The sequence below is a fragment of the Gopherus flavomarginatus genome, chromosome 7, assembly GCF_025201925.1.
Source record: "Gopherus flavomarginatus isolate rGopFla2 chromosome 7, rGopFla2.mat.asm, whole genome shotgun sequence".
Classification (NCBI taxonomy): domain Eukaryota; kingdom Metazoa; phylum Chordata; order Testudines; family Testudinidae; genus Gopherus; species Gopherus flavomarginatus.
In genome coordinates, this window is record NC_066623.1 from 46,779,721 (window position 1) to 46,804,997 (window position 25,277).

The window sequence follows — 25,277 nt, forward strand, 5'->3', positions numbered from 1 at the left end:
CTGCTGAGCTTTTTTCCACCTTTGAACTTCTTTGTTTTCTCTCCCTGCTTGATTTACTACTTAAATCCAAATTAAGCCAAGCAGACATTCCTTCTTTTATTTAGGACAGACCTGACTTCTGCCTGGGCAAAGCTGTGTGATTTGGAACATGTGTTAGGATATGGCTGCACTACAGACCTTACAGCAGCACAGGTGTAATGCTGCAGCTGTGCCGCTGTAAGGTCTCCCATGTAGCCGCTCTATGCTAACGGGAGAGAGTTCTGTCATTGGCATAATTAAACCACCACCAATGAGCGGCAGTAGCTGTGTCAGCAGGAGACCGTCTCCGACCGACATACTGCTGTCCACATCAGCGCTTCTGTCAGTGAAATCTGTCGGTCACACCCCAACCGATAGAAGTTTTTCCTACAAAAGTGCTAGTATAGACATAGCCTTAATAACATCATACGGGGGAATCTTAGAACTTCATATACAATGTTGCCACACATTTTATCAGGACACTACTGACCGGCAAATTGAGTTTTCAAATGATGCCTTACAGGGCATACTTTGTACAAAGATTATTACAATAGCGTATTGGGTGTGAACATAGGGGTGTATTCAGGGCCAACTCCAGGCACAAGGGCAGCAAGCAGGTGCTTGGGGTGGCCAGCGGAAAGGGGTGGGACATCGGCAAGTCCCTCAGTCCCTTTCGGAGGGAAGGACCTGCCGCCGAACTGCCCCCAAAGAATGAAGCGCCATTGCCATAGTATTTGCGTCTCAGATTTTTTTTAATTTTTGTTTTTTTTTTTTTTTTTTGCCGCTTGGGGCAGCAAAAACGCTGGAGCCGGCCCTGGGTGTGTTATATCATAGTGGAACTAAGTCAAACTCTTTCCATACAAAAAACAGTACATTAAATCTGTGCAGTTACCTCTATCAACCAAACTTGTTATCTCATCAAAGAATGAAATCAGATTTGCTTGACAAGATCCATTCTCCATAAACCACTTTGACTGGCCTTAATTGTGTTATCCTCCTTTAATTCTTTAGTCATTGAATCTCAGCTCAGCATTCCATTATTTTGTATGAGACTGATGTCAGACTAACTGGCCTATAGTTACCCAGATCCTCCCCCTTGTCCATTTTCAATATTGACACAACATTAGCACTCTTCCAGTCTTCTGGAGTTTCCCCAGTATTCTAAGATTTGTTAAAAAATAAAATCAGCAGACAACAGATATTTTCAGCCAACCCTTTCAGGAATGTTGGTTACAAGTTATCTGAGCCAGATGATTTAAAAATATCTGTCCTTAGTAGATGTAGTTTAATATCCTTTTTATTTACTAATGTACTGGAAAGTACTTTCTCATTCTAACGTTATGTGAGTGTGTCATTCTCCTTCTTTCCAAACACAGAACAGAAACATTTATTTAACGCTTCTGCCTTATCTGCATCATCATTAACAATTTTACCATCTCCATATAGTGACAGGTCTACACCATTGCTTGGATACTTTTGTACCTAATATACTTTAAACAATTCCTTCATACTGTCCATATGAAGTCCTGTCAACCATGGATTTTTTCCATCTTTAGCTTCCCTTATATTTCTGCATATCGTAACTTTTGATTCATAATGATTGTCTATTTCCCCTTTTACCCATTTGTTATATATTGCTTTTTTATATCTAATTGCTGCCTTTATTTTGCCACTGAACCAGGATGGGTTAGCCAATGTTGTCTTTTTGGGTTAGAAAATTGTAATGTTTAGAAATTAATGATGTTTTACTGTTGGCTGCAGGACACCTTCCAACATGTTTCCTAAACTAAAGGCCTCTCAAAACAACATAGTTTTTCTGTCTATACATTACAGATAGGAGTAGCCATCTGTCCTCTGGTTTTATCTGATGGTCAGTAACAGACCCTCACCAGTACCTCTGCTTCTCGCATCTGGCCCTCTCATCTGCCCCCGTCCCAGTCTGCTCAGTTTGCTGCTCTGCTTTGTGCTCTCAGCCGCTCCACTTTCCTACTCCCTGCATTGTCCTGAATGTAGAAGAGGTTGCAGATTTGCTGGAGCAGGTCACCTCATGCCGGAACCCAGCACTCAAGCCATTTCAGTGTGGGAACTCAGCCCAGTTACTCATCCTCATTTTCATTGCTCTAAGCCATTGGCTGAGTGGCGTTTTCAAGCCATATTTATAGGTCACAAGTAGGACATCACATGTCACCTAGAAAGGAATCAGCAATCAGTGTGGCCGCTGGCACAAGGCAATGCTTAATTTGTAGGCAGGCATCTGCAACAGTTTGTGAATCCTCCTCAGGCACGTTGCCCTGCAGAGAGCAATACAGCAGTAGCACAGGGGCCTAGAAGCCCTGAGAAGGCTGGACTGGAACATTCTTGCCAAGCCAGGCAATAAAGAGTGCTCTTGGCAACAGCTGCAACTATGAAATCCAGGAACAGAGGGAGTAACAGAGAGCAGGAAAATGCCCAGATGCCCTCTAGTGGCTTTTCTGAGTTCAAGGTCGGCTCTAGGCACCAGCGCTTCAAGCATGTGCTTGGGGCAGCACTTTCCAAGGGAGACTTCCAAGTGAGACTTCGTCTCCTTTTACTTTTTTTGCTTGGGGTGCAAAAAAATGGGAGCCGGCCCTAAGCGGCGGTGAGCTGTGGTGGGGGTGTGTGTGGGAAGGGCCGCTGGAAGTAACCTGGGGGTGGGAAGAGGAACCACTCCCCCCCTCACTGTTCACCTCTGCTCCACTGCCCCCTACTCCCCTGAGCACGCCACTGCTCCGCTTCTCCCCCCTCCCTCCCAGGCTTGCTGCGCGAATCAGCTGCTTTGCGCCAAGCCTGGGAGGGAGCGGGGAGAAGCAGAGCGGAGGTGAGCTGCAGTGGTGGGAGGCACGGGGAAGGCCACAGGAAGTAACCCGGGGGGGGCAAAGGAACCGCTCCCCCCCAGCTCACCTCCACCTCCTCCCTCAAGCACACCGCCACTCCGGTTCTCCCCCCTTCCTCCCATGCAAGCCTGGGAGGGAGGGGTAGGAGGGGAAATGCAGCATGGCTGGGGGAGGAGGCGGGGCTGGGGATTTGGGGAAGGGGTTGGAATGGGACGGGGAAGGGACGGAGTCGGGGCGGGGCCGAGGGGGCGTGAGAAAATTTTTTTGCTTGGGGCAGCAAAAATCTTAGAGCCGGCCCTGGCTGAGAAAATTTCTGCAATCCTTGCCCTTCCAGCATCTCGGCTAAGCTTTATCCACAGCACCAGAGACTGTCCAAGTCATGGCTCCATCCCAGATCTATCTTCTCTGCATTCCTTCCCACCCTCACACTGGGCTCCCCTCACTGTCCCTAATTGCTGCGGCCTCTGCCACTGCCCACATTGCTGCTGCTTGCCCTGTTTCCCACCCAGTACCTCTCAGGGAGCGCACCAAGCGGTGCCACCTAAAGGGAGGGAAGTGAATAACAGAACTGTAGTTAGTGCTGTGGAGGCAGGAGCAGCCAAGCAGCAGCACTGAATTCCCTCTGCCAGCTTGGCGAGAATACAGAAGGAGAATTGGTTAATAGTGGCCTTAAAGTTTTTAAAGTTCTGATCCCTACGGCTGTAGCCATGAGCCTCCTGAGATGTCAGTGTCAGGTGTGGCGCACCAGCTGCTGGTGGTGCTCCCTGATGCATCCTGTGACATGGGCATCAGGAGACATGGATGAGAATGGTGGGTTGGAGCTGTGCTGAGTACAGAGAAAATGGCAGGGTTAGGAAGGAGTGAGGTTATGTTTCATTCTCATGGCCTACTGCTGGCTCCCTGGGAGCTGGCTTAAGGGGTGTCGAGACCCCACAGCTGCCAGCTCTGTCCCTGTACCTGCAGTAGCAAGCCTCCAGAGAAACTGAGCTGGCAGCTGCTCTCCTGACACAGCGTGGGAGTCCCCTTAAATGATGCTAAGTTTCCCGCATAGCACATTATACAGGCATTCAACTGGCAGGTCAATTTTCATGCCACACTGCTCTTGCAGAAAGGTCATTTTGAGGGGGCTGCTTCTCAGGAACCTCTGTGCAAATGCCCCCAGATTTGTTCTCTTCAGTCTATTCCTGGTCCTTACCTGACATTCACATTTTCAAGTCAGTACATGTACTCTGCATGTACATTTTACAACAGGCTGATAAACAGAGCCAGGTCATTGTTGGATGTGTATGGATGGGAGTGCCTTATCCTGGGAACCACTTGACCTAATGACCTTGTGTTTGTGCCGTAACCCCTGGTCTGAAGTTAGTTTCAGGCTGATCTGTAAAACTGAGAGCACTAATGAACATAAGCAGTGGCTTCCTGTCTCCACTCCGGATTATTGCATGCAGAAGCTCAGTATGCCACTGGGAGAACCAGAATGGGACGTCTCTACACTGCAGTAAACCACCCAGATCTGGCCTGTGTCAGCTGTCTCGGAATTATAGTAGCTCAGTTTAGTGCTGGGAGAACCAGAATGAAAGTGCAGTAACTTGAAATATTCGTTTACCAGACTGGTTCTTGGTGCTGGACACTAATTTGGATCAGGAAGTCCTACTGTACTAGTTTTATGTGGCTCATGGCCATAGTTTTTTCCCCAGGTCTTTGTCAAAAGCCTCATAATCTGAAAATTTTAAAAGCAGGTCAGGGAGGGTGAGGTCCTGTATTTCCTGTGCCCCTGCATCGATGGACCTCAGATTTGCACTGCAAACCCATCCTCAGGTCTCAAATCAGACTTTGTCTGTCTTGCATTGTAGAGCCCTTTGAAAATTCAGGTCTAAATAGAAAACTCTGGTTGACTTAACTGTGGTCTGGAGAGCTCATATCTCACCTAGTTTTGCAGGGAAAGGAGTTTTACGTTATTGTTTGTTTTCCAGTTATTTTCTCTCAGCCGCCTGGCAGAGCAGACGGGGTCGAGATGGTTGGGAGCAAGGGAATGCGCAGAGACCCTTCTTGAACCTGCAGCCTCACTACACAGTCCTCGATGCCTTCACCTGGGTAAGGGACAGTCTCCTCTGGTGGTGGAGGAGGAGGCTGCAACCAATGCATGCCTCTATAAAAGGACTGTGGCCAAGGCACCTGTGAAGAGGGAGTTGGCAGAGCTGCAGCTGGGGGTTGAAGGGAACTGTGATCAAGATAGCTCCTGCAGGGATGTGGGTAGTTGGAGGGAAGAAGCTGTGGCTAGATGGGTAGCTGTGGAACTGTGACCCAGATGCCCTGCAGAGGTGTGTGGATTGGACACCCTGTGGGAATGGTGTGGCTAGCTGAATTGGATAGGGAGCAGCAGATGGAATGCTCTTCGGGAGTGAGGTGGGGAGCTCAGCCTGAGATGCCCTGAGGGAATGGGGTGGGGAGTCAGGGATGTCTGGGGAGCTGTGGACGGGATGCGTGTGGCACTGTGGAGGGAAGTTGCAGCTGGGATGCTGTGTAGGTGGGAAGTGTCACGTTGTCCCCGGGCGATGGTTAGGAACTGCTCCCCACAAAGCCAGTCAGGACTTTGGGGAGCCTCCTCTCCCTTGGAGAAGACTGTCTTCAGGGTAAGAAGCGTACTCTGCTTCACTTTCCTGGGTCTGATCTTGGAGCATTCATCATATGCCCTTCTGTGCGCTTCCCACAGCGAGTCTGCCCAGGCAGGGTCCTGGGGAAGCCAGAGGGTCCTGCATGCACCCGCACTTCGCAGTCAGACGTGACTCTCAGCCAGCCAGTAAAACAGAGGTTTATTAGATGACAGGAACACAGTCTAAAACAGTCTAAAACAGAGCTTGTAGGTACAGAGAACGGGACCCCTCAGATGGGTCCATTCTGGGGCCCAGCAAGCCAGACAACCCTGTCTGCCCTCACTTCCCGTCCCCAGCCAGCTCCCAACTGAAAAACCGCCTCCAGCCCCTCCTTTCTGGCCTTTTTCTCTTTCCCAGGCCAGGAGGTCACCTGATCTCTTTGTTCACTTTTAGCTATTCCCTTGCAAGGGGAAGGGCCCCAGCCATTTGTTGCCAGGATACAGAGTGTCTGCCATTTATGCACACTGGAGACTTAAGAAATGTATAGGGGAAACTGAGGCACTCACACAGGATTCAGAGGAAACATTAAGAACAGTCCCAATTCATCGCAGGGAGCTGTGGGCAGGATGCTCTGCTGTGTCTGGGCACCCAATGGAAAGGAATTGCTGTGTGCTGGAGGAAGGGGTGGTCGTTTACTCTGATGTATCTTTTCCTTCCTTTAGGGTGCACTAGCTGTGCTTGTTCTGCAGTTGGCCAGGCACATCCCATGGTTGAGCCCTGTGCCAGGGGCAGGAAGAGAGGACAGGCATCCCCGAGTGGGTGGGTTCCTCTCTTCTCTGCTGCCTCATCAGCACTCAGGTCAGTTCTGCCTCCTGCATGAGAACAGGGGCCCAGGGTGACTGTAGGTTGAGGGTCTCTGCTGTGGAAGTGCTGTGAGGGTACAAGGACGGCTGTGCTACCCCTGTGCAGAAGGTATCTGTCAGTCTGAAATTGGGAGCCAGCAGGGTGTGAAGTCCTCTGAGCCTGGGGATCATGTCGCTGGGAAACATCCTATCCTTTCACCCTGGCTTGGGCACCTTCTGGGTTGAGACACACACAGCAGGTTCCTTGTGTTCCCTGCCCATGACTCTGGAATTCTCTCTTCTTCTGCCCTTTGGCCTCATGCTCAGAAATGGGAAAGCTCTGAGCAAATGCTCAGGGCCCCCAGGGACTGCCAAACTTGGAGGGGTGACCCCAGGCATGTCTCACAGGTGACATCCTGCATGACTTTCAGGTGTTTGGGCTTGTCTTCTGTGTTTCAGTGCCAGCTGCAGGTTCATCCAATTGCCACAGTAACCAGAAGGTGCCCTGCTTCCTGCTGGGAGGGATTCCAGATGCTGCACCAGAGAATCCATCCTCTGGCATCCCCTCAGGGCAAGGAAAGCACCAGCTCTGCCCAGAAACAGGTACCAGACCAGGGTGTATGGGGCAGGGTACCCAAGGCAGAGGGATTTTTTGGGAGTCTCAAGGAGCCCAAGGTGTCTCCTGGAGGTGGGGAAGGAGCCTATGGTGCAACTGAGGATGGGCTTGATTGGCCTTGGCACTTGGAACTCTATGTCCAGTTTAGTGTCCTTGCTTCAGAAGGGGTGTTGACTTGGAAAGAGTCCAGGAAAGAGCCTCAAGAGCAATTAGAAACCTGCCTCACAGTCAGAATTGTAGGGAGTCCCATCTCTCTAGCTCAGGGGTTCTCAAACTGGGGGTTGGGACCCCTCAGGGGGTCACAACGTCATTACAAGGGGGGTCGCGAGCTGTCAACCTCCACCTCAAACCCCGCTTGCCTCCAGCATTTATAATGGTGTTAAATATATTAAAAAGGGTGTTTAATTTACTACAGGGGTCACACTCAGAGGCTTGATACGTGAAAGGGGTCACCAGTAAAAAAGTTTGAGACCTACTGCTTTACCTTATCCCAGGTTTTGAGGTAACTTTGATCATGAGCAGCCTGTCAGTTTGCTGTGGGAGGGTTGAACCTGCAAAAGAGCTGCATCCCCTGACGGTTTGCTGTAGGGGGTGGTAAAAGTGGTGTGTGTTGGAGGGTTACCTACCAGTAAGCCATCACTGGGTCTTATCGTTGTAGCCATGTCAGTCCCAGGATATTAGAGAGACAAGATGGGTGAGATAATATATTTTACTGGACCCACTTCTGCTGGTGAGAGAGACAAGCTTTCGAGCCACAGAGCTCTTCCTCGGGTCTTTAAAAGGAACTCCTAGTGTCACAGCAAAATAGTATATCAACAGATTGTTTAAAAAGAAAGAAATCTGATGTGGTTCAACAAGGACAAGTACAGAGTCCTGCACTTAGGAAGGAAGAATCCCATGCACCGCTACAGGCTGGGGACCAGCTGGCTAAGCAGCAGTTCTGCAGAAAAGGACCTGGGGATTACAGTGGACAAGAAGCTGGATATGAGTCAGCAGTGTGCCCTTGTTGCCAAGAAGGCTAACAGCATTTTGGGCTGTATTAGTAGGAGCATTGCCAGCAGATCGAGGGAAGTGATTATTCCCTTCTATTAGGCACTGTTGAGGCCACACCTGGAGTACTGCGTCCAGTTTTGGTCCCCCACTACAGAAGGGATGTGGACAAATTGGAGAGAGTCCAGCGGAAAGCAATGAAAATGATTAGGGGGCTGGGGCACATCACTTACAAGGAGAGGCTGAGAGAACTGGGCTTATTTAGTCCGCAGGAGAGAAGAGTGAGGGGGGATTTGATAGCAGCCTTCAACTACCTGAAGCGGGATTCCAAAGAGGATGGATCTAGACTGTTCTCAGTGGTGGCAGATGACAGAACAAGAACAAGTTGCAGTGAGGGAGGTCTAGGTTGGATATTAGGAAACACTGTTTCACTAGGAGGGTGGTGAAGCACTGGAATGGGTTACCTAGGGAAGTGGTGGAATCTCCTTCCTTGGAGGTTTTTAAGGCCCGGCTTGACAAAGCCCTGACTGGGATGATTTAGTTGGGATTAGTCCTGCTTTGAGCAGGGGGTTGGACTAGATGACCTCCTGAGGTCTCTTCCAACCCTAATATTTTATGATTCTATGATTAGCATAAGTCGTTAACACACTTTGTGTTAAACCATTCAAGGTGAAGTGGCCCATTAACCCCCCTGTACTCATAAGACAAAAAGAGGGTGTTAGTGGGTTACAAATTGTTGTAATAAGCCATAAATCCAGATGACCCATCATGGCAGTTTCTCCGTGCGGAGAGCTGATGTCACTAAGAAGTGGAGGATTCATAGATTCCAAGGCCAGAAGGGACCATTGCGATCATCTAGTGTAGTGGTGGGCAACCTGCACCCTGCAGGCCCGCACACATCCCATCAGGCAATCTGCTGACAGGCCACAAGACAGTTTGTTTACGTTGACCATCCGCAGGCACGGCTGCCCACAGCTGCCAGTGTCCATAGTTCACCATTCCTGGTCAATGGAGCTGCGGGAAGCAGCGGCCAGCACCTCCCTGCAGTCCGCACCGCTTCCTGCAGCTCCCATTGGCCAGGAACGGTGACCCGCGGCTACTGGGATCTGCGGACGACCATGCCTGTGGACGGTCAGTGTAAACAAACTGTCACACGGCCCACCAGCGGATTACTCTGACGAGCTGCAAATTGCCCACTACTGATCTAGTCTGACCCCCTATACAACACAAGCCAGAGACTTCCCCAAAACAATTCCAGCTGGAACTAGAGCATATGTTCCAGTTCCTGGTGTCAATGAGTGTGAGGCTGTGTCTGTGAGTGTCCTGGAGCAGCAGTGCATCGAGGAGGGATGCTGTTGACATAGTCCAGAATGCTGCTACAGGAAGGTGTTCACTGAATGGCTAGCTACCTGTTCAGTACATATTCTCACTGCAGCCTCTGCCTTATTTGCTGCTTCCATCTAAACCCCACACTGAACACAGCAGAATTCATTGCTTCCTGGCACTTGTCACTCCAGTGTTTGAACACTTTACACTCCAGTTTGTATTCACAATGCCTGTAAGGCGGTAAGGGGTTATTATCTCTGCTTTACAGATGAGGCACAGGAAGATTAAAGTCAAAAGTGTTCATTAATTTTGGATGCCTATTTTTAGAGTACACAGCATTACATAGCACTTTATGTGTTCAAAGCACAGCTCCTGTTGAGTTCAGTTACAGTTGTGAGTACTCAGAGCTTCTGCAAATCAGACCCAAGGGCTCAGGCTGGGCACCCAGGAAATGAGGAACACACAATGGTGTGAAAGTTTGGTTGCAGTGATTTGCCTGGTATCCAGTAAGAACTCTGTTGCAGAACAGGGATAGGATCCAGTTCTCCAGAGTGGAGTGGAGTGGAAGGAGGGAGGAAGAAGGGTTGCAGGATTACTGGTCTGTCTCAGGCCCATGCCTTACTCTGATCTCTCCTTGCAGAGGAGCATTCATTCCCTGAGAGCTGCAGCACCAGCCTGGGGCCAGCCTACTGCAGTGTACAGGTACAGTCTCTTTGTTTCTCTGTGGGTCTTTGGCATTAGGAGGAGCTTGTCCCAAATCACATAGTCAGTGCTCTTTCCAGTACAGCCTGGCTGATGCACCATATCCCTGGAGAGTCATAGCCACAGAGCAGGAGTCATAGCTATGGCACTTCTGCCCCCTTTCCACAGATTGTGTGTAGTGGCATCCTGCAGATTGTGTGTAGTGGCATCCTTCCCTAGGAGGGATGCCACTAGTGTTGTGGGAACGTGCCACCAATAGGGCCCAGTCAGGATCAGGACCTAAGCTGCACAGCCGCCCTGCAGACTATCAAGGGCCATGCAGGTGTTCAGCCACAGGGGCCTGGACTGGAGAAGAGTGAGGTAGGGGGCATGCAGGGCTGCAGCAGGGAGAAGCACCTCTCCCATGGCCCCAGCCCCAGAGCTGTCACAGTGGGGAAAGGCACCTCTCCCCCATAGCAGCCTGCACCCCCAAGCCCCGCATCCCTGGCCCCACCTCAGAGCCCCCAGTCAGAGCCCTCACCCCCCCTGCACTGAACCCTCTGATCCAGCCCTGAGCCCCCTCCCACACCTCAAACCCCTAATCCCCGGTCCCACCCCAGAGCCTGCACCCCAACCCTTTGCCCCAGCCCTGAGCCCCTCCCACACTGAACCACTCAGCCCCACCTCTGCTGCACATCACCTCCATATTGGTGCACATAACAAAATTCATTCCACACATGGATGTAAAAAATTAGAGGGAACATTGATCAGGACGCCATTGTACGTACATATCACACAAAGTGCACTCAAATAACATTAAGGTTGCAAACTCAAGCACAGAAAATTAGGAAATATCAGAATCAAGACTGCCTTAGTTCAAGACCTCTTCCTGTATCTGTATTATTGTACGGTCTTTAATTACATACTTCTGCACTATTTTTTCCCTCCTCTGTGGCTGAGCTGGCTCTGCAGGGCCCTGAGAGATGGACCTAACTCCCTGTTCTGTTGCTGGGCTAGTTCTGCAGGTCCCACAGGGATGGACCCAGCTCCCTGTTCCATGGCTGGGCTGGCTTTGTAGGGCTTGCAGGAGTGAAAAGATCCCTATATTTCTGTTTGCTGAGGGTTGCTCTGACTGACAGGTGGAAAGCAAACCTGCTGGATGAGAAGGGGCCTCTCCATCCTTCCTCTCCTGATTAGAACTGCATTGTAAATAGTAGCATGGAGCTAATCTGAAATTAGCTGAAGTGTGCACTGCTGCCACTTGGTGGCACCAGACTGTATTATAGATACTAGGAATCAATTACTCCGAGCCTGAGTCCCTCCCACTCCTGACTAAGGCAAATTAGGAGAAACTGCTAATTAGCAGGGATGTTTGGAAAAAGCCTTAAACAAGGACAATGGGGAAGGATTTATTTAGCTGATAGGCTATTTAAGTTTGAATGATTTAGAGTACCAGGAAATGGGCTGTTCCATGTTTGCTGTAGGGAGATGCTGCCTATGCTGCTGAACCTGATCTGGGAAGGGGAGGAGCGGGTAGTATTTTTGTATGGGAGAGTTACTGACTGCCTTTTCAGGGCTCTCCTGGATTCTATGGAGCTGCTGCAGCGCTCCCCTGGCCTGAGGGATCTGCCCTGGGTTGGAGAAGGGTCTAGATGGCACTGTGCTGGGGGAACATCTATGCGGCTAGCCCAGTCTGAGGAGCCTGCATGGAACCCAGGAAATGTTGAGCTGCAACCTCTGGCTTGCAGGGGCTATTTGAGTGGGCTAGGAGAGTGTTGAGGTGGCTTACCTGGCCTGAGGATCCTGTTTCAGGTTGGGGATGCTTTGATGCAGCTCCCTGGCCTGAGGGTGCTGAGAAGGATGGGGGTGTTGAGACAGCTCCTTGGCCTGATGGGGCTGGTGGGGAGGTTTTTGTCACCTCTTAAAGCACAAACGCCATGACACTCTAGTTTGGTATAACGTGGCCCTAATGTGAGGGAGGTGCTCTGGCAGCCATGACATGAGCTGTCATGAGACTTAGGGGGGTTGCTAACACTCCTCTAATTCTCTTCTCTCCTAGGGGCTGTCATTTTCCACTCTACAGGGGAAGCCAGCACAGCAGGAACGCCTGGAGGAAGCAGCTACCCAGCTGCAGCAGGTGTTCCGGGTCAGCGTTTCCATTGCACTCAATATCCTTGGTAACGTGGACCAGGCTTCATTGTGTCCTAAACTGCAGATAGCAGGAATAGAGACAGAGACACCCACACACCCTCTCCTTTTTGGAGGATTTCAAATATGTTGGGAAGCCTCTTGCTATTCTAGTCTATGGAATCTGCAGCACTAGTAATGGTTCCCAGGTGTTGTTTGTGTGAGTTGGCTGTTGTCACGGTCCCATTACCTGTCCAGAGGGTGGGGTTCCTGCAACCATTGTCAGGCTTTTCAGATTCTTCTGTACCACCTCTTACGGGCATTCACCCTGCTTTGCAATGAACTCTGGGAAATGAAATGACAGGGAACCTGGAGCATTGGAGAGGCTGGTGTGAGGCCAGAGAACCCCTCCCCCAACATAGGGTCGGGTCATTGGTCCCTCCCACCTCCTAAACTGTATGGCTTGAGGTGGGGCAGGGCCAAGAGTTGGCAAACTTGGCAGGGTGCAGTGAGGCCAGCTGCCATGGGTGGGGCATGATGAGCTCCATGACCCTGTCCTGCCTGCTGCCTTTGTGCTGCTTTGCTGAACATGCACTGTTCCCTCCCCAGGGATTGAGAGTGTGAGTGATGGCCACTACAGGGCAGCCTATTCCTGCTTCAAGCTGGCAGCAGATCGTGGCTACAGCAAAGCCCAGTTTAACGTGGGCCTGTGTTATGAGCATGGCAGAGGCACGGAGAAAGACCCGACAAAGGTACCTGGTGGCATGCAGAGACACACACACACACACACACATCCCTGTACTACCAGGAGGCTGGGGGAGCGCTATTAGCCTTGTTCCACACAGCATGAGTAGGAGCAGTGATTGGGAGGGAGCGCCTGTGAGACACTTTGCTCCAAAGTCCCTTGCCTCAGGGAGCAAGGTGCTGTTCCCATGTATGCCCTAGTGTGCGTCGGTGAATGCCTGTCAGTGCAGGGGCACCCTGCAACACTTGGGTGTGTGTGGGGGCCCTCAGAAATCCTGGAGTAGGAAGTAGAGCCCTGTGCGGGACTATTTTTTTAATCCCACTGTTCAGAGCCGCAGTACCCACTCCCACCCACTCTCATATTATTTCTTGAATTTGTATCCCACTCCTGCTATTATACCAGTGGATCCTGTGGGACCCGTGGAATTCCAGTCCCACTGCAGAGCTCTAAAATTGTCCCAGCAATGGCTGGATGTGCTGCTCTCAGCAGATGTTTCCCCACTGGCACCCACCCACTCCCTACATCCTCTTGCAATGGAATGGGGACCATCCAACCAGCCCAAATCGCCCATACAGAAAGCTTAGAGTCCTCATGCACACCTGTGAAGGGATGAGCAGCCCCTGTGTCTTCCCTTCCCCATGCAAAGGGATTAGAAACTCCATGCAAATGGCTGAAGAGCCCTCCATGCAAATGGCTGAAGAGCCTCTGTATTATCATGCTAAGGGGATGGAAGGCCCCCACGCCCTGCCATCTCCAGAGATAGGTTGGCAATGGAGGCTCTCCCTTTCTTCTGTACTGCTGCACTTCAGAGCTGGTAGCCAGAGAGCAGCCACTGCTGGCTGAGGTGTTTATGTTTGTGGTGATGGAGGACTGTTTTTTTAATCCTGCTCCCATCCCGCCCTGCAGTACCCACTACCACCCGCTCCCGCATTGTTCTTTGAATTTTTATCCCACTCCTGCTATTATGGCAGCGTGTCCTACAGGACCTGCAGGATTCCAGTCCTGTTGCAGGGCTCTAGTGGGAGGTATTGTACACATAAACGCAAAATATTAATTATTCCAGCCAGGAAACTCCTAGGAGGGAAGGTTAGGGCTGCAGAGTCAAACACCTTCCCATCGGGAAATGCTAAAGCTAAGGCTGCATGTGTGCCAGTGTAGGCTTTAATGGTATGGGTGCCTTGGGAAGACTGCCCCTCATGGGAGAAGACTGGGCTCCTTTGCAGCCCTGTCTTTTTCAAACATACCTTCCCAGGCCCTGTTCCATACACTTATGTATGCAGCATTAGTAGTGGCTGGGAGAGTACTGGGGAATCCTGTTACCATATGGTACATATGTAAAACACCACCACATGTGCAGGAACCATGTCCTGCCTGGACCACCTCCCAGCAGCTTTGTGTGGGTGCACTGAGATCCACATCTTGAACCTAGGGAAGCACTGTTCATAGGAGTGCCCCTGCTGTGGCTATTTTGTGCCACTCAGCTGGTGCAAAGGAACTGCAAAACCAGCTTAGTTGGGCATTGTGTCAGTCCCAAAGCATAGAAGAATCTTTGGTGTAGCTGGCCCTATGCCACCCCCTATGGAATAGGAGTTGTGGCTAGGAAAAGAGGGAATGGGTACAGTCCCCAGCTGCCAATCATCCCACATCCCTACTTTCACTCTCCTACATGAGCAGTTGCTGCAGCTAGCACAGAGCTGTAATGTGATGGCATTTGGATGGCAGGATGGGTATGATTGTGTATAGGGCAGTGGTGCAGGCATGTGCTGTGTGTGCTTGGGGTTGGGTTGTTCTTGAGGGATAGTGCACACTTGGGGAGAGGCTGCATGTCTCCCATAGTCAGTTCTCTCCCTGACGATCATACCTGAGAAGCAGTCTCACCCGAATAGTCTTATGTTTCATAGAATCATAGAATATCAGAGTTGGAAGGGACCTCAGGAGGTCATCTGGTCCAACCTCCTGCTCAAAGCAGGACCATTCCCCAACTAAATCTGGTGCATGTCTGGGATCTGCAGGGCACTGAGTATAAAGGAGGCTGCACAGGTAAGGAGGGTATTTCTGCTAATGGCTGCCTGGGGGAGTATGCATAGCTTGTGATGAGAACCGGCAAGAGGGTTTGGATGCAGATGCATGCTATGGTGTCCTTGCCAGTCTGGGTAAGTATTGGAGAGTGGCAGCCTCCTCACAACGATGCCTGGGACAATACAGCCTGGCACACATACCTCCGGGCACTCGTGATGGTGTTTCTCTGTTTCCAGGCAGCTCTCTATTACCATCGTGCAGCCAGCAACGGGCACCCTATGGCCCAGTACCGCTATGCCAGGTTCCTTTTACGCCATGGGCTCAAAGCTGAAGGGGCTAACGTGCAGAAGGCTGTGACTCTGCTAGAGCAGGCAGCAGCAGCAGGGCTAGTGGAGGTGAGTTTCTATAGCACATGAATTATTGCTAAGGCTGAGCGTTTGAGTAGCATGGAGCCACCAGGGAACCCCCTCTGCACAACACCGGGTCCTCTGTAGGGCAGTGTCCATGGGGTTGGGAAAACCCTGCTTGTGTCCTTGCTACCCCCGCCCCCAGTATACCGGCATGCCAGAGTCAGCTAGCTGCAGTGACACATTAGCGTCACCTTCTCAGCAAGGTTTGTTCCTGCCCTTGTATTTTTAGGTGTGTAGAAGCCTTGGGGTTTGGCACTATGCTAGGTTTTTCTGGCTCCTGTGTGTCAGAGTTGTGGTGAGCTTTCCCCACTCCAGTGTGCAGCTCTTTGTTCAGGTAAGTCCAAGCCCCCTGCTCCCACTATGGTGCTAGGCCTATGGTGGACATGCACACTCAGTGCCTTTTCTGTCATCATTGATTCCCCTTGGATTAGGCCTTTACTAAGCTCAAACAAGGAGAGAGGCTGGAGGAGCCAGCTGTCGACGGGCCCTCAAAGGGGGCTCCTCCCCAATTTCAAACATCCAGGAGTTGATGTCAAGGTCTTGGTCTCGAACTGTGGATTCTGACACCAGGAGCCTTTTATATTCCATGCCCCTTTCAGCTGCCAAGCAGAGACCCCCAACAACAATCTGCACAAAGGCAACCAGAAGGCAAAGGGCAGGTCTCACTGCCAGAGGTCAGTGTCTGGCCTGGTCCACGCTACAGTGTTAAATCGATTTAAACAGCGTTAAATCGATTTAACGCTGTACCCGTCCACACTACAAGGCACTTTAAATCGATTTTAAGGGCTCTTAAAATCGATTTCTGTACTCCCCAACGAGAGGAGTAACCCTAAAATCGATATTATTATATCGATTTAGGGTTAGTGTGGACGGAAATCAAAGTTATTGGTCTCATTCTTTTACTGAGCTACCCAGAGTGTACCGCTCCGGAAATCGATGGTAGCCTAGGACCATGGACGCACACCACCGAATTAATGTGCCCTAGTGTGGACGCGTAAAATCGATTTTATAAAGCCAGTTTTATAAAACTGGTTTTAATAATTTCAATTTTATGCTATAGTGTAGACGTGGCCTCAGTCTCAGCTGGCTCACATCACATGATGGTGTGTCCATCATCACATCAGACTCACCACTTCTCACCTTTTCTGGACAGAGAGCTGCTTGGGATGTTGCCACAGCAGGGAGTGCTCAGACATTCACTAACCAGTGCTCAGATCTTGGGATGGGGAGCCACTCTGGTGCAATAGCGCAGAATGCCAGCTGCAGCCAGCTCTGCTCCTCGGGCAGAAACAGCCCTGGGTCTCTAGCAGACCCACTCCTCCTGGACTGAAACCAGGCAGCCCCCAGTCCTCGTTGCCAGGCAGTGGACCAGGCAACGGTGCTGGTCTCTTCCCAATATGGCCTTTTCCAATCTGCTGGATTCTTTGGTCCAGCCTGGATCTGCTGTCTCATGGGTAAAGCCAGATTCTGCATCCTGCCCTGAGTCTGAGCCAGATGCTGTTTGACCCACTGAGATTTCAGCCTTCCACCCATCAGACAGTACTTTACCATGTCTCTCACCTACAGTTATAACATTCTGACTTCTTCAGGAACCACCTCCATACTGGGACATCAATGTGACACTCCGCCCCAGTCATTGTCAGGGTATCATCATTTCTCGCACTGAAGACTGAATTCCTTCTGGAAATCACATTGGCCTGGAAAGTCTGAGATACAGGCACTACTGGTTCACCCAACCTATGTGGTGCCCTCTAAGGACAAGGTGATACCTATGCTCGCACCCTAAAATCCATCAAAGGTGTCCTCCAGTTTCTACCAAACCAATCAGTTCATCAGCCTACCTGTATTTTTCCTAAAGCCCCAGTCACTTTGGTTCCCTGGTGTTTCAAATCAGCACTGTGATGCTGGCGGACCAGGCACCAGCTTGTGCCAAGGCCTGTAGGTCTCAACTGAACACTGATCAATATATAGCTGGAACCAGTTTGGCTCCACCAGTGTGTTGATACTGTTAAAATAGGTATTAGAATTATAAGAATGTGTTTAGTTTTCAGACTTTATTAAATGCTTTTAAGCTGCTGCTTGCATTAATCTCACTTATAATACCTGTACCCTCTGTTCTAAGGTAATGTTTAAGTGTTTCATAGACTCATAAAAGATTAGGGTTGGAAGAGACCTCTGGAGGTCATGTGGTCCCAACCCCCTGCTCAAAGCAGGACCAGTCCCAACTAAATCATCCTATTCAGAGGCTTTGTCAAGCTGGGCCTTAAAAACCTTTAAGGAAGGAGATTCCACTACCTCCCTAGGTAACCCACTGTCCTAGTGAAATAGTTTTTCCTAATATCCAATGTAGACCTCCCCCACTGGTATTTGAGAGCATTGCTCTTTGTTTTGTCATCTGCCATCACTGAGAACAGCCGAGCTCCATCCTCTTTAGAATCCCCCTTCAGGTAGTTTGCTCTGTATGTAAATCAAAGAGAAGGAAAGAGACACTGAGTGTGAAATAGTTTCCAGCAAGAGGTGTTACCTGTTGCCCAGCAAAGGAGGCCCATCAGTGAACTGCTTTGGAACATCAGAGGACAAAAGACTTTGTTGATTGCCTTTTTCTGCCCCCTTCCTCCCCCATGAAGGGGAGACAAACAAGTGAATTCTTTCCAACAGCCAAATTTGCAACTTAAAGCAGAAGTGGGGAAGGAATAAAAGCACTAACAAGGAGGAACTGTATCTTTTATGCTGCTTAGTTTCCGAGGGGCAAGGATTACTAAGCATAAACAAAAGATCCCCAGTGTTTGGCCTGGGTTAGCCCAAACGAACACATAGAGCTTGCTTATTACAGCAGCTTCTGTTACTTTTTGAAACTTAAGATTGGAACTGATTTTTATGTATATATGTTAAACCTTTTGAATAACGCTCCTATTTCCTTTTAATAGTTAATAAATCTTTAGCTAGTTTATTATAGGACTGGCTACAAGCTTTGTCTTCAGTGTGAAATTGAATTGAATGTGCAATTGACCACGGTAAGTGACTGGTCCTTTGAGACTGGATATAACCTGAATATTGCTGTGATCTTTGGTGTAAGGGACCATCTGTCACAAAGGCAGGCTCCGGGTAGCAAGATAGATCAGAGCACCCAAGGGGACTGTCTGTAACTCCATGTTAAGGCTGTAGTTTAGGTTATCGTTCTTGAGGAGTTCACACTTGAGTGGTGAAATCTAAGTAGAGAACTCAAAACCAATGTGGGGTTTGTGCCCTTTTTCTTAACAGTCTTCCCTGAGGTTGGTACTCATGGTCTTGAGTCACTGCAGGACAGCTTGACAAGCACTGCAAGCCCCTCACCTTTCCTCTGCAAAGGGACCCTGCACTGTGTTTATCCAGCTACCAGACCATATCCTCCTGTTCCCTTTTTCCCCAGCTTGTGCAGCATGCCTTAGTGCAGAGAGAGCCCAGACTTCAGGGATGGTAAAAAAAATTGTAATCTGCCAAAGAAGAAAGGACTGCTGTGACTAATTTTCCTACAGACAACAAAAGTTTTCTACAACTGTGTTCTGTTCCCTTCGTTCCCGAACCTAACTCCCCGGCCCTGTCTGCTTGTCTCCTACTTGTAAAGGGGCAGTAAGATCAGTGGGGTGGGAGAAGCACTGAAACTGTGTAATCTCCCAGGGGACAAAAGACAGCTGTGTCTAACTTTAGACAACCAACTATAAGTTTTCTACAACTTTCCCTTCCCCAGTCAGGAGCTGTGTAACCCACCCACTCCCATCTCCCAGTCTTCTCAGTGCTGGGACCATTGCAACCTTACCACTGGCTGAGAAACACACAGACACAGGAGCAGTGTTTTTCTTTAATAATCTCTTTTTAAGAAAAACTTGTAGCCAAATGCATAATAGTGATTTATCAGAAATGAGTAAAATCATTGATTGATAACTGTCAGGGTGGGGTGGCCTGGATGGAGGAGAGAAAGTTGGAAGTTTTGTGTGAGAGGCCAGGGCATGACAGTGCCATGATTTCAGCATGACAGTTCAAACATGCAGATGTAGTAATGCATGGCATAGTATCCCTGGAGGAAAAGTCAGTGCACAGTACTGCAAATGCCTTTGATCTTAAAATCAGGATTGCAGCAATGGAGTAAGAAGGGAGATTCATGAAGAGGGTGGAAGGCTGTTGTACTTTACCAGCCTGGGGTTCTGGTTCCTGCCGCCATGCAGGGTCAACTTTGGGTTGATTGGGGGACTTCCTTAACTGGCTCATCCAGGTGGTGCAGAACAACATGCTCCTCATCTGCTGGGTCTTCCAGGACATCCTCCGTGGTCCCTGCTGCTTCCTTGCACTTGCCCTCATCAACATCCTGACAGACAAGGAGGCTGGGGAGATGGAGGAGAGGATTGTGAGCCACTCCAGACTCTGTACTAGGAGCCCATGACAGCATCCTGACAAGCTCCTTGTAGAAGGGGCATGTACAGCGAACCCTCCTGGAATGATTGTCCTTGTCTTTAGCCCTCTTGCATTTGAACTCAAGAGCTTGATACATTCCAGGCACTAGGCCGGAGTCTGCTGAATGCCTGCCTGGTCCTACTTCCATGATGATTCCTGGTACAGTGCATGTTTCTGCCGCTCCGGGTGACATTGTGGAAGATGGTGTACTCCGACCACACGTTGATTGACATCCAGGTGTGGTTGTTGGACCAAGTGGCTGCTCTTGGAGCAGGATCCAGTTTCACCTGGATTGATCTGTAAAGTGCACCAGGAAGCTGTTCTGATGTGGTTAGGGCAGTTCACTACTACTGGTGAAAACGGAGGGACCAGGACCTTTATAGATTGGGTAAGCGTCAGGAAGAAAAGAGTTCAGTTTGTTGTGGGAATGGAGGGGGAGGACTATTACCCCTATCCGTACTGCAAACTGGCAGTCGTATGGAGCTATGCCACAGCCTGCAGTGTGTACTTACCCATGGCCCTCAATGGTGCTAGCTTTATACTTGCCTTTTACTCGCCTTCAGATGTGATTGTGAGGTTTAGGTGTGGACAATAGGGTTATGGCACAACCAAGTGCATGTATGCATGTACAGTCACTAGTGCAGACATACCAACTGTCTGAACAGGATGAAGGGGTTTCATAAATAACTTGGATTATTGTAGTGCCTGGGAATAGTACAAGGGGTCAGTAAAGTTCCACACAGACTCCTTCCAGGGAGATTACATTGTGCACTCTCTTGCTAAGAAGTAGCTAGGATCCCAGTACTAGAAAGAGAGCACATGCCACCAGACAGCATGCTTTCGAAATGCGTCCTCTTCTGAGTCATGCAAGGTTATTATCTGGAGTTCCAGCCACACATGACCCTGGCCAAGTTCACCAGATTTAGCCTCTAGGACCTAAACCAACCTGCAATCTTAACTCTCAGCTGAGACTCCTAAACCTCGCCTCATTAAGCCTTGCTAATCCCCAAAAGGAGGGATTCCTGCAGGCTGTGCTTGAAGGAAGAACAGTTACTTACCCAGTAATTGTGGCTCTCTGACATGACTAACCTGCATGGATCTACGCTCCCTTCCCTCCTTTTCTACTAGTTTGGAGTTTTAACAAAGTGGTGATTCTATGACAGGCACCGAATTGTATTTGGGACTCTGCTCCCTCATACATATCTTCAGATAGGGGAGGACATGGCAGTATATAGGAACAATATATGCCAGCCACAGGGACACTGCTGCCCAGAAATTTCAGAGCTTGTGCGTTGTGTGGAGCACTCCATGCTGGCGGTGTTCAAACACGCACAGCTATTGTATGAGTGACAGTCTGTAGGCTTTGGCGTAACAGTTCGTGGTCAGGATTCCTCCATTGTCATGCACACATGTGGCTCTGTTTGCCTAGGGCAGTGAGTATGAGAGCATAACCTGGGTGTTAGTGCAGGGGTTTTATTGCAAAGTATAGGGTATTTACCTCCAAGCATTCTGCTTTGGAGCCTTTTGCCTTTTTTTTTATACACTTATGGCTTCCTCATTTTTTCCATAACAGAGACCCAGGTTTATCCTCTCAGGACAACCTCTTCCATGGGCTGTGCAGCAGGGAGGATGTTCTTCCCTCCAGTCTGCTGGTGAACATCTTGCCTGTGGCACTGGAGCCCATGGTTTGACACCCCACAGGGAGTGAGTCTCTAAGCACACAGATACCATGGTGATGGGCATGATCTATAATAAAGACAGATAATCCCTAGTGATTTGTGCTGTATGGTTTTGCTGCAGGCACAGGCCTACCTTGGGGTGCTCTACATGAAGGGACTGCAGTCTGCAAAGCAGAGGGCTCTGAAATACCTGTGGCTGGCAGCCAAGAATGGGGTAAGTGCTTTCTGTGCCTGCAGAAGGGGAAAATTGCTCAGGTCATGGGCTCACTGGGACTTCTCAATTGAGCTCAAAGGCCAGGAGCCAGGATTGCTGGAAATGAGATTCTCTCTAAATGTTTGCAGTGTTTTTGTAGCTGTGTTGGTCCCAGGATATTAGAAAGATGAGATGGGTGAGATAATATCTTTTATTGGACTACCTTCTGTTGGTAGAAGGGACCAGCTTTTGAGCATCACAGAGCTCTTCTTCAGATAAGGAGAAGGTAACCAGAGTGTCCAAGCTAAATACAAGATGGGACAGATTGTTAAGTGTAAGTGATTCATACATGCTGTAGGAGACCACTTAAAATTAAGTGGACAGTTAAGGGTTAGCCGGCAGAAGGGTGTGTTACCAACTGTTGTAATGAACCATAAAAACAGTGTCTCTGGGCATGTCTACACTACAAAATTAAGTCAAAATACAGCCACCACAGTAATTAAAGCAGTGGTTCGTGCCCACATGTGCTCCTTCTGTCAGTGATGTGTGTCCTTACCTGGAGCACTTCCACCCACTAAAGTGGTGCAGTATGGGGCACACACAGCTGGAGCCCCATCACCCTGTGGCTGACAGCCCAAGCTCACAGCTGGAGCCTCACCCATCTCACACTGGAGGTGACAGCCCCTTCCTCATTGCAGAATCCCAAGCCTAGGCTCCAGCCTGAGCCCGAACATCTATACTGCAGTTAAACAGCCCCATAGTCTGAGCCTGGGAGCCCAAGTCAGCTGACCCAGTCCAGCCGTGGGTGTTCAATTGCAGCATAGACGTACCCAGTAAATATCCCTTTGTTCTTCCATTAGGAGAGGATAAATAGAGCCCTAGGGATCATCTCTAGCGCGCTGGTTCTTCTGTATGTTTCTGTCCTGTCCCTTACACAACTACCAGTACTAAGCAACCCTACCTTTTCCAACCCCTCTCTGCAGGGCCCATCTCTAGGCCTCCTCTCTTCCTTCGAGATCTCTGGGATGGGCTGCCCAGAGCTGCATATCTATCCAGAATAGTGCTGACTTAGGTGTGGTTTTAGTGAGCTGTTCACAGTGACACTCCCAGGTCTTTTACTCAAGAGATTACAGTTTATTTAGAGCCAGTCAGTAAGTCTGGGATCTGGATAATTCAGATTGTCCCTATGTGTTACTTATTTGCTTAGCTTCATTTGATCTCCTGAAGTTCCTCGCAATCCTCTTTTAGGCTTGACTGAGCAATAGTGTGGTTGTCCATTGTGTGACAGGCATGCAAGCTATAGTGCTTAGGTTGCCAATGGGGAGCTGTAGCCGCTGAGTCAGAGCTGTGGGCTGCTTGTGAGTTGCCACTCACTACAGCTTTATAGGACTTTGTAAATCCTCACAATTCAATGTGTCCTCTGTGCAGGAGGCAAGGTGGCTTGTGGGACAAGTACCCTTTGTGTGTGACCGTGCATTAATGATTGCTGTGCTCATGGATAAGGGGACATACATAGGGCTGCACATGCCCCCTTAGCTCTGGTATCCCAATTTCTGGGTGCTTACTTATGCAATCTGAATGTTTGCTTGAGCCAGGTGTTTGGTTTGTTCCGTCAGCATAGGCCTAGAAGCTGGGGGGAGCAATCAAATTGTTTAGCAAGGTATGATAAAAGGAACAGACTGGAGGTATCTGACAGAAATTCCTTCTCAAGAGATGCTCAGAGGAGTAAGTAACAGTCTGGGAGAGACAGGGCGAATGATAGAGGAGCAAAAAGAAGCCTCAAGACTTGGACTCTCCTGTGTTTACTAAAGGTTGTCAGTTCCCCTTTCATGTAATCTGATCCTGTAATAGATCTTATATTGCTTTTCTTAAATTTTGGTCAAGAGTCTGTACTCTTCCAGATTATAGATTGCCCTATCTTTGTTCCTCCAGAAAATTGAGGAATAGTTTGTATACTCCATACTTCCATAAGACCTTCCAATTTATTATAACTAGATTGTGGTTTTCTGTTACTCACTGTAATAGCGTGGCACCCACCTCTCATGAGCACCCCTTCTGGTTGGGTGTGTCTGCAGTCTTTAAACCAGTCCCAGCCTTGGTATTGGGCTGTACCCCCAGGGCTTCATCCCTGGAGACAATGGTTTCACTCTCTTGATCTACTCTGGCCCCAGCTCTCCAGCCAGGCCACTAAGTAGTTCTTTTCCCCTTCTGAGGATTGTAGGCCAATTTACCAGTGGCCTATCAGGGGCGGGGGGACCTGGGCCCACCCATTACTCTGGGTCCCAGCCTAGGGACCCTAAGAATAGCAGCCACACATTGCCATGTCCCTTTAACTATGTTGCTTTCAATTCCCTGGGCCACTTCCCCATGGCCCCAGTCTTTACCAAAGCTTCACCCTTAGCTCAGGGCTCTTTTACATTCAGGCCCAGCAGCTAGCCAATGCTCTTCCTTGCTCCCCAGGTCCCTGCCAGCACTGAACTGTCTGTGGTGCTGCAGTTCCCTTTGGCCAGCCAGGAGTGCCATCTGCGCTCATCTAGCTCCAACAAAGAAATGCCTGTCGCTGGCTATGGAGCTCCTTTTATATGGCCCTCTTGGACCCCGATTGGCTTCTCCCTCTAGCCTCTTTCATTGGCTGTTTCCTGCACTGTCCCTCTAGACCGTTTGGATGGCCTCTCTACTGCTCCTTTCCTGGGATGGATGTGGCAGGACCCTGAAGCCTCTAACAGGGGGGCCTCTGGGCCTAGTCCACCCTGTCACACTCAAGTTATTATTGCTATCTTTTAATCAACATAATCATATATGGATGCATGGATGAGGGAGAGTATATGTACAACAAGAGAGTGACAGATATTACCCAACAAGATGATCTAGTAGGGGTCATGAGTCCTAGTTTGCCTTTTGGTTTTCTATTTTGAAGACAGTCCATGCTTTTTAACCATATTGGAATGAATTATCAAATCCTCATTTACGTAAGGCATATATTCAGTAAAGATCTCTCACCATGGAAACTGCTGTCCTTAAAGGTAAATATGGAAAAGTTCCTTTATGTCTGTGTTTTTGCCCATGTAAATCTGGAGTGTTGGAAGATTTACCTCATTATCTTTTGCACTGTAGAATTTTCCAGCTTTTGAAAGCATGCTGGATTTTACCTCTTTTGTATAATAAATAATTTTTATCACTATCTCAGAAGATAATGTTTTTAGTATTTTCTCAATCCCTGATAGTAATGAAATCGGTAGCAATTTTTGCCCTTTTAACATTGTCTTGAAGAAGAGAGGTTTTTTAAGTTCTGATTGACATGTTATTGTATTATATGGATATTGGTGTTGTTTTTAGATTGTGAATGTTTTTCTTTTTGTATTTGCCAAAGATGTATGTCATATCAATTGAATTGAATAGCCTGACCCCCCTCCTCTCTGACTGCTGTGTGTATGTTTACATCTAGGATTCCCAAAGCAGGTATCATGTTGGTGTTTGCTATGAGAAGGGCCTTGGAGTACAACAGAACTTTGCAGAAGCAATGGAGCATTACCAGCGCTCAGCTGCTGCAGGAAACAGACATGCTCAGGAGAGAATGCAAGTTGTTGAGCAGGAGATGGCAGGTACTACAGCATCAGAGGTTCATGGCAAAAGGGACATGCCAAAGGCTTGGGCAGCACTCCCGTGGCGGGGAGAGGCTCCTGTCACCAGAGGCTGGGACCCCATTAGGCGGGAAGCCCCTGTCACCAGAGGCCGTGAGGGGAGACAGCTCCGCAAC

At 49.3% G+C, this 25,277-nt stretch overlaps 2 protein-coding genes across 2 annotated transcripts in view; one reads left to right on the forward strand and one right to left on the reverse strand.

The window, feature by feature from the left end:
* DELE1 (DAP3 binding cell death enhancer 1) overlaps positions 1-25,277 on the forward strand; it is a 35,323-nt gene that overhangs the window by 6,139 nt on the left and 3,907 nt on the right. The window contains exons 3-12 of the mRNA XM_050963217.1: positions 4,844-4,964; positions 6,187-6,322; positions 6,766-6,909; positions 9,879-9,940; positions 11,979-12,096; positions 12,656-12,798; positions 15,047-15,205; positions 15,450-15,554; positions 21,449-21,541; positions 24,966-25,122. Coding sequence (XP_050819174.1) covers positions 4,844-4,964; positions 6,187-6,322; positions 6,766-6,909; positions 9,879-9,940; positions 11,979-12,096; positions 12,656-12,798; positions 15,047-15,205; positions 15,450-15,554; positions 21,449-21,541; positions 24,966-25,122 — 1,238 coding nt within the window. The remainder of the gene's footprint in view (positions 1-4,843; positions 4,965-6,186; positions 6,323-6,765; positions 6,910-9,878; positions 9,941-11,978; positions 12,097-12,655; positions 12,799-15,046; positions 15,206-15,449; positions 15,555-21,448; positions 21,542-24,965; positions 25,123-25,277) is intronic.
* Positions 18,372-25,277, reverse strand: part of PCDH12 (protocadherin 12) — a 44,915-nt gene continuing 38,009 nt past the window's right edge. The window contains exon 4 of the mRNA XM_050962999.1: positions 18,372-19,578. Coding sequence (XP_050818956.1) covers positions 19,145-19,578 — 434 coding nt within the window. The 3' untranslated portion in view covers positions 18,372-19,144. The remainder of the gene's footprint in view (positions 19,579-25,277) is intronic.